The sequence below is a fragment of the Plodia interpunctella genome, chromosome 28, assembly GCF_027563975.2.
Source record: "Plodia interpunctella isolate USDA-ARS_2022_Savannah chromosome 28, ilPloInte3.2, whole genome shotgun sequence".
Lineage (NCBI taxonomy): Eukaryota > Metazoa > Arthropoda > Insecta > Lepidoptera > Pyralidae > Plodia > Plodia interpunctella.
The window spans coordinates 3,593,398-3,602,958 of NC_071321.1; the positions used below are offsets into that span (position 1 = coordinate 3,593,398).

At 35.5% G+C, this 9,561-nt stretch overlaps 1 protein-coding gene across 1 annotated transcript in view; it reads right to left on the reverse strand.

Moving 5' to 3' along the window:
• LOC128681802 (uncharacterized protein) overlaps window positions 1-9,561 on the reverse strand; it is a 74,554-nt gene that overhangs the window by 10,114 nt on the left and 54,879 nt on the right. The window contains exons 2-4 of the mRNA XM_053765997.1: window positions 2,904-3,105; window positions 1,699-1,866; window positions 1,303-1,386 (exon numbers count right to left, since the gene is read on the reverse strand). Coding sequence (XP_053621972.1) covers window positions 1,303-1,386; window positions 1,699-1,866; window positions 2,904-3,101 — 450 coding nt within the window. The 5' untranslated portion in view covers window positions 3,102-3,105. The remainder of the gene's footprint in view (window positions 1-1,302; window positions 1,387-1,698; window positions 1,867-2,903; window positions 3,106-9,561) is intronic.

The window sequence follows — 9,561 nt, forward strand, 5'->3', positions numbered from 1 at the left end:
TTGTAAAAAATCTATCCATAATTATTTGTTTTCCCTTAATTACGACGAAACGGAAAATCTTCTACATCCTCTTATCTGATTCGTTATTTATTTATGTTGGTACGTATCTTATGTTTACATGACTTATTTCATATTACACATTACTGTAGATCTTTAAATTTTTACTAATTTTTAACCCTCATTCTGAATGACAAGTTATGCGTCACTCTTTATAATTTAGCTCGTAAGTTCATACTAATCATCCTTAAAACGGTAATCCTTCAGAAAATTGTAATACTAATGAAATGTATGTACCTAATTCTAATTCTAAGCTGTAAGAGCATGGCGCACTGTTACACAGGCTTGAGTCTTTAACAGACGCCAGTCTCCACCAATATTTTCTATGTTTTTTGTAATTTTTCTGTGCCTATGGAGACGAAATAAATACTTTTTTACTTTTACTTTACTTTACACTTGTTCAACAATAAGTTTGGATAATAAACATATAAAGCATTAAAACAATATTGATATTATATGTACATACAAGCATAATGCTAAAGGAATTAGTGTGCTGCAGCAAGGCAAGAAGGCTATAACTCAGTGAACTTTCTGCACATTAGTACAAAAACACTGATTTTAATTTATAACCTAGTGAGCGCAAGTTATAAAAGAAATATATATTGTGTACTTAAACGTTTTAAGAAATATCCTACGCAGCATTTACGATAGTATTACGAACAACAAGAAAACCGAATAAAGGGAAATATTAAGACAGTTTGCAAATTAGATGTCGAACAAAAGTAGCCAGTCGTCTCTCAAAGGGAAATCCACTACAGGTAACGTTTAGGAATACCAACTTTTTGTTTCTCCAATAGAAGTTTGAGATTGGTTGAGTAGATAAAGCGTGAAGAGGTAACAAACAAACTTACTTTCGCATTTATAATACTAGGTTTTGCTTGCGGCTTTGCTCGCGTAAATTTCTCATGGGAACAGTTAATTTTCCAGGATGAAAGGTACGTCCTTTTTCGTATTTCAAACTATATGTACGCAATATTTCAAGAAGATTAGTTGAGTAGACAGAGCGTGAAGAGGTAACAAACAAACTCACTTTCGCATCTATAAGTTAGCATTAGTTTCGATATAGCGCTGCACCCGGCCTTTGCATCGTGTCAGCCCCGAATGTACTAGAGTACATTCGGGGCTGACACGATGCAAAGAGAAAGAGATAGAGAGAAAGATTGAGTGTATCTCTCTCTATCTCTTTCTCGAGAAAGAGATAGAGAGAGATACACTCAATGAGAAACAAAAGATAATAAAGATTACCTTGAGATCCTTAATCTGACGACACAGCTCCATAACTTGTCTGGTTCCCAACAGGTTAACCTTCACTGTGGGCCTCAGGTTTTCCTAAAAATAATAAAGTTAGCCTATATATATATATATATATGTACTTATTATAAGGGGGAAAAACCTTTACCCCAATTATAAAGGTAAACAATTAGTAATTTCGTGAATTTGAATATGTTTAGTTTTTATTGATTTTGATACTACTATACCAGTTTTCAAATTAGGTATTATGGATGCTGGCTCCATTGATCTGTTAGGCGTGGTCCTTCATTAAAATGCAGAAATTGTATGGACATTCAACATATTATGTCGTACGTCAAAACCTATGGAAAACTGAGTTTTCCTATAATATTGCACAACTGACAAATCTACCTGAAAGTCCAGAGTAGCAGCGGAATGCACGACCACGTTAACATTGTCCACCAGAGTCTGCCGGTCCTGAGTGCTGAGACCGAGGTTCTCCTCCCCGACGTCTCCGGATATTGGCACCAGTTTCTTAAAGACATCGGTTGTTCGGCTTTCAATTAGTTTCTCGAACACCTGCAATTAGTTTATATGCATAAAATACATAGTTTAAGTCCCAGATGGCTGGGAAATTCGGGATTGTTCTGGAATTATCCAAGGATAAATGATTCTGATTCTGTGTCCCCAGTAGTTGCACTTTGGTATCCCGGAATTCACAAACAATATGGCTAATGTGAATTAGTTTTTATAATATTTAACACTTATATGTATAAATAAAATATATATCATGCTAATAAAAAATAATTATATCTATGTAGAACTGTTCAAGAAAGTAATAATTTGCATATCATTTATGTAGTTAAAATTTGAATGGGATACCAAAATTAACTTCGTTTGTCACCCAAGATGTGGAATAATATAATAAGGAAATAAAAATCTGCCAACCCCAGATATTAACTTAAGATGACGACCTCGGTGGCGCAGTGGTAAAGTGCTTGCCTCTGTCCCGGGTTCGATCCCCAGTCGGGTCATGATGGAAAATGATCTTTTTCTAATTGGCTCAGGTCTTGGATGTTTATCTATATATGTATTTGTTATAAAATATAGTATTGTTGAGTTAGTATCCCATGACACATGTCTCGAACTTACTTTGGGGCTAGCTCCATCTGTGTGATTTGTTTGATATTTATTTATTTATAACTCAGCAATAAGAATTTTGATTACAAATCTACATTTGAATATTAGTCAATCATGAAGAAGTAACAAACTCACTTTCACATTTATTATATCGGTATGATATATGTTAAATAGCTGACTACTTTCTACATAATGAATATGCTGTTCAATATAATTAAGTAACAATTTTATTAAAATTTAGCACATGCTGTGAAAATTTTAGTTTAGTATACTGGTAAATATAAAAGTTTATGCAAATGTATTTGTTTTCATACAAAAAAGTTTATTTTCCTAAAATGGCAATGCTCATAATCTATTAAGAGCATAAGCTAGGTTTAATGTATGTAATGTACAAAATATAGGTCTGAGTCACATTTCTATCTTCCAATGCCAGATTATTGAAATAAAAAATAAAATAAAAATTATATAAAACTTACAGGGTTTTTGGGAAACTCTTCAACACGTTGCGAAATCTCTTTGCCCTTTTTAGGTCGCATAAGCAAATACAATTTGCCGACGTCAGGTATGGATCTGAGTATTTTCTCGATGAGACACAGCCCTACGAAGCCAGTGCCTCCAGTTATGAAGAAGTTCTTCCCTGTGTAGAAGGCGCGTATTTGAGATTCTTCAACCATGTTTCTGTAAAGATAAGAATTCAACTTTTTAAAGTTAATTTGCTCTACTTTCACTTAACTTTCCGGACTCCGTCAAGCAATCAAATGTAAACCAAAAAAAAAAAAACAAAACAATTACCGAATGACATAATGACATCAACAAACAAATGACTTTGACGTTAAGTAAACAGTATGACATTGACGGTAAACAGAATGTGTTGCCATATCTTATTTTAACGCAAAATGTTCAGTAGGTTTATAGTATTACTTCGAATAACAAAAGAGTGCAGAGTAGGGCAGTATTATTTTACTGCAGATTTATGAATATGGCTAGACAGCCATAGCTAAGCAAGTCTAGCAGCAGTGGCAGCCAGCGCGCGTTTCTCTTTATAGGGAGTATTACTGCACATTTATCACGCCAGAGTGCAGCACTCTATGGTAGGTAAACAAAAGCATTGTCGCCTTTTTGCTAAGTTGATGAAAACGTTTATTTTACAGTACTTACTTTATTAATACTTTCATTATGTAAGCATTAGTTTCTGAAAATATACAACACTGTAGCATATTCGGGTGCCGAAATATTGGGATTAATCGTTTTCCATAAGATAAAAAAACTTAGAAAACTATGGGATACGCCTCACGTACGTCTGTAAAATTATCGAGCCAGTAAACGGTCGAAAAGAAGCTCGGAACACTTCACACGTGAAGACTTATTAAAATATGGACTTCAAGTAAGATCTTCAGTTAAAATCAAGTTTATATCAGTTTATGATCACAGTTGATCAATACAAATAATACAGAACTTAACTGAAATAGTGTTATTATTTTCAGGATAATCCACTAAATCCTTCCTTTTTCCTTTAAACTCGCATCGCGATTGCGTAGAAGGTATTTTTGGTTGTAAATCTATATCAATATTGAAAATTGGCGCTTTTTGCCTCCATTGGCAATGTTTGTGTACCTTAGTTGTACCAGTAGCGCTATCTGCGCTGAGCTTTGCGTAATATGCCCTATTAGAACGCGCAAACAGCTAAAGCTGAACACGTTTTTATTATTTTATAACCGATAATTTTCAAGTAAAATTAATATAATTATATTGTAATAAATTAAATAACTTTAATTTGTCTAGGCCGTGACTTCATAAATATTATATGTTGTAGGTATACTTTTTGTGATTGTGGTGAGAAAGAATATTATTATTATTATATAGCCCAGTATGGAGTTTTTTTTTAAATTCTAAAGTCTCTAAAATAAACCTCTATTTTATACTTGGCAAATTCTTCGTTTTGAAACGAACAACCAAAACATAAAAAAAAACTTGTGGTGGGAATATTTTTTAAACTAGGTAGGTACCTAGCTCAAATTTTAGGATTGGTGGTAGGTGCTTAAAAGTAAATAAACACTTTGGGTAGGTTGTACCATCAACTTTAACGACGAGGATGAGAGATGACGCAAAGTACCTAACTACGCCATTTTATTTAAAATCAACGTCAAAGTTGACGGTGCACCTCACCCTTTGAAAAGGTTTTTCTTTTCATCTTATTTGAATAATTTTTGAAAAATTATTTAAAGTTCTATGCTAACTTGTTATCTTGTGCTGAAAATGGGTGCCATTATAGTTTGTTCCTCGCATCATTACTTCGTCTTGTAATATCTATAAACTTTTGTTTTACTGTTTCTTGCTTCTGTAAGGATTTTGGACACGTCGTTGTGTATTTGATGTGTAAATCCGGATTTTTTAGTCTTCCCAACAAGAATTCTCTGTAGCTTTTATAGGTTATGGCGTCGCTTCCGCATATCACATGTTTCGATGTGTGATTTAACTGGATTCGAATATTTGGTAACATGTGCCCATTAATTTTGTCAGTATGCCGATGATTTTCATATATATTTATTATTGAGTTTGGTCGTCCGATTGTAATGATTAAGTGAATCAATAATAAAAATAATGTACCTGTGAATGTTGACAAAATTAGATTTTAATCATAACCAATCAATTTTTATGGATAGTTTAATATTGAATTTACTAGACCACGTGGAAGACAGATTAAAAAATAACTACCTAGTAACTTACTTACAAATAGATAAAGATTTTTTTAAAAGCATAGTTATCTAATTTGTTGTGACTAAAGTGTACCCTACAGTGTAATGGCGACGCGAATGCATAAACATGGTGTAGTTAGTATGAGTGCTTTTATATACCGCAATGAAAAACCGGCAATGTATACCGAACCGTCAAAGTTAGCTAACTTTTCTGCGATCGTGTGGAGCCGGGATTACAGTACATTTGTGTAGATATTCGAATGTGGCATCGTGGGGATTGGATTGGATAGTCACCTGGCTTATTCAACCAGGTGATTATTGTCGACCAGTAATTTTACAATAAAAATCCACTTAATATAATCAAAATTTCGAAAAGAAACGCAAATTCAAATTCAAATTTCTTTATTCAATTTAGGATGATATACATCACTTATTGACGTCAAAAAAGTTACTTAAACTAAGACTGCCGGCTTCCAAAGCGCAGGTGAAGAAGGAGCGGCGCAACAAACTTCACCGCAGCATTTTCTCCAAGGACGTCAATTATCAAATATAGGTCTTATACATATATTAAAAATTAGGAGGACGAATTTACATCATTATTAAAAATGTCAAAATTTGAATGAATAAATAAAAGTTGTATTTCCAATATATACTATGGCCACAAGGAATTATATTCAAGCGTTTCGTGAATTTTAAGCGCAAAGCTACGACTGGCGTACATGGTGCGGCCAACGGCCATACAAATCTAAATTATGGATAGTGACACATGTAAATTTGTGACTTTTAATAGTAAAAATGGCAAAAGATCCAAGATCCATAGACGGTATACAAGACCTAAGTAAGACTTGTGACATAATAGCATTGCAGGAAACCTGGCTTCTGCCTAGTGATCTCTCATACTTGAATAGCATTGACAACGAATTCAGCTGTAAGGGAACATCGGCGGTGGACACAACGAGAATATTGCGCGGGAGGCCCTACGGTGGCGTTGCAATCTTGTGGCATCGAAATATGTTTCCCAATGTTGAGGTGGTTCAGTGTGCAAACCCGCGTATATGTGCGATAAAAATAGTGCTAAATACGAGTTCAATATTAGTGGTGAATGTGTACATGCCTACCGACGAGACAGAGAACCTCGTGGACACCTTCGCAGCGGTGAGTGCACTGACGAGACAGAGAACCTTGTGGAATTTACGGACACCTTCGCAGCGCTGAGTGCATTAGTAGACTCTAGTTTTATTGAATGTGTGTATATACTGGGCGATATAAACGCGCACCCTGTTGAACAATTCTGTAGTGAAATGTTATTACTTTGTCAAGAACAGATGTGGACTTGTATATAGATTTGAATATGTTACAGGACTCAAATGATTGTTTTACTTTTATAAGTGAGGCTAACGGGTCAAGAAGGTGGCTTGACCACTGCATAGTATCTAAAGCTACCGCACCTTCTGTGCGTAAAGTAGATATACTACATGAAGTACTATGGTCGGACGGACCACTTTCCATTGGTAATCGAGTGTAGCCTACGCACAGTCATATCAAAGAAAACTGATTTAAAAGTTATAGATCATGAGGTGGTATGGGATGTGAGAAACAATGAGCAAACTAGAGTATATTACAATTATTTTCATACACAACTCATAAATCTTGATTTCCCACCCGAATTTCAGTGTTGTAGTGACCGGACTTGTAATAATTTATGTCACAAAAACATTATTGATGTAAGATAACTGTACGATAACATTATAGATACATTAAAAAGAGCTTCTGTGGCTAGTAAGAAATGTAAATTTCGTAAACAGTGAAAAGGGACAGTGTAAGGTTGGAATAAATATGTCGGTGAGGCCCACAGGGAAGATAAATATAAATTACACATATGGTGCTGGTATGGAAAACTTAGGACTGGCATTTTTTTTCAATGAGATGTGCTCAGCTAGAAAAACATTTAAAACTCGTCTTAAGTGGTGTCAAAATAACGCAGAGCAAATTAAAATTGATACTTTAGCCTCTTATCACACTAAAAAAGACTTTAAATCATTTTGGAAGGCCACAAATAGTTTAAATGCCTAGCCCGCTATCCCTGTGTGTGTGTCAGTGGCGTGAGTGACCCCAAACAGATAGCTGATCTCTTCAGGGATCATTTTACTGTTAAATCTCCTCTGGGCCCATCCAAAGTTATGCTCAATGCTGAGACTGGAAAGGAACTGTATATAAGATGTAATACTAAATAAAGAAATTGAAAATATTATAAAATCCATGACTAGGGGTAAATCAACCGGTCATGACACGGCCCGGTCCACACCTGCCGAGACTTCTGTCTATAACTTCTGTTATATAACTTGTGTCTAAGTCACTCATACTTACCTGCACACATGATCAAAACAGTGGTGATACCTATATTAAAAAATAAAACCGGCAATTTGTCAGACAAAAACAATTATAGGACTTTCTCGCTGACTACAGTTGTCTCAAAGGTTTTTGATAGCATGCTGAACATGCAAATAAATAAGTATATACAACCACATGACAATCAGTTCGGTTTTCGACCAGGACATTCTACTGAAAGTGCGGTATTGTGTGTGAAGCATGTAGTCAGATATTATAAGGCCCGAAACACGCCAGTCCATGCAAGCTTTCTTGACCTGTCTAGGGCCTTTGACCTGGTGTCATACGATGTCCTGTGGCAGAAGCTTGAAAAAGCTAACTTACCGTCGGAACTTATTAACATCAGTTCTGGTATGGACATCAGGTCAACGGGGTTTGATGGGCGGGAATCATGTCAGTGTCGTACGGGTTGGAGTGTGGGGTGAGGCAGGGGGGGCTGTCCTCGTCGACACTCTTCAATCTCTATATTAATGATCTGATCATCGCGCTCAGTAGCACCCGTCTCGGCTGTCACATAGACGAAGTTAATATCAATAATATAAGTTACGCTGATGATATGGTGCTGCTGAGTGCGTCGATATGTGGTCTTCGAAAGCTAGTGGCAATTTGTGAAGCATATGCTGAAAGTCATGGACTAAAGTATAATGCCGCTAAATGTGAAGTCATGGTCTTTGTGACCAGAGGGAAAAACGTAGATCAGTACCCGGAAATCCAAATTAATGAGATTAAAATACAAAGGGTTTACAAATTTAAATATCTAGGTCATATATTGACCTCTGGTCTCAGGGATGACGACGACATTGAGAGGGAGCGGAGGGCGTTGGCGATGGGGGCAAATATGGTGGCCCGCAGGTTTGCTTGATGTTCTTCAAAAGTTAAAATTACTCTTTTTGGAGCTTATTGTATATATCATTTTATACCTGCAGCCTGTGGGCCCAGTATAGCAAAAAATCATACAGCGCCCTCCGAGTCCAGTACAATAATGCTTTCAGGATGCTGATGGGGCTACCAAGACGCTGTAGTGCATCAGGGATGTTCGCAGAAAACCGCGTTTACTGTTTTTATGCTACAATGCGTAAAAGATGCGCATCCCTGGTGCGCCGAGTGCGTGCGAGCGCCAACAGCATCCTGAGCATGATTGCAAGCAGGCTGGACTGTGCATATGTCGGTCACTGCTGCTCAATCTCACATGGGATTGAGCGACAGTGATTGACACTTATACTGTTTTATATACTCGTATTTCATTATTTATCTATTATTAAGTACTAACCCTAGGCTAAGATTATTGTTATTAACAAAATGGATGAAATACTGAAATAAATGAATTTATTATTATTATAAATAAAAAGCTAAATGTACAGAACGTACATAATAATGTCATAAATCAATTACATATGTTATGAGGATACTGCACCATGCTTGGGCCAAACAATATTGTCGTTCACATAATCATTAGACTTGTAATATGCCTTTTTACAAAGTACTTCTTTTATATAATTTCTAAATTTTCTTTCGTATGTACTAGTTCAATAATTTTATTGATTATATTATCAATTATTTATTTATTTATTTATGACATTTTTAAATAATTATATGAATTCGTCCTCTTAATTTTTAATATCTATATGTATAAGACCTACATTTGTTAATTGACGTCCTTGGAGAAAAGGCCGCGGTGAAGTTTGTTGCGCCGCTTCTTCTTCACCTGCGCTTTGGAAGCCGGCAAGTAGACTTAGTTTAAGTATTTTTTTGACGTCAATAAGTGATGTATTATTATCTTAAATTGAATAAAAAGTTTTTGAATTTGAATTTAAATCTGAAGCGGCCCAATGCGGCTCCACTCGGGTAAAACCTTAATGAATTTTACACCTAAACCTTCTCAGGAATCACATTATCTATTGATTAAATTAAAATGGCATAAAAATCCGTGCTGTGGGTAGTTTCTGAGTTTATCACGAATTGACAGTCAGAGGACTTTCATTTTATGTAAAGAAGATGTAGGGATAATCAATATTTAGGTACTGAATTATTAGGTAAATAACTATACTCA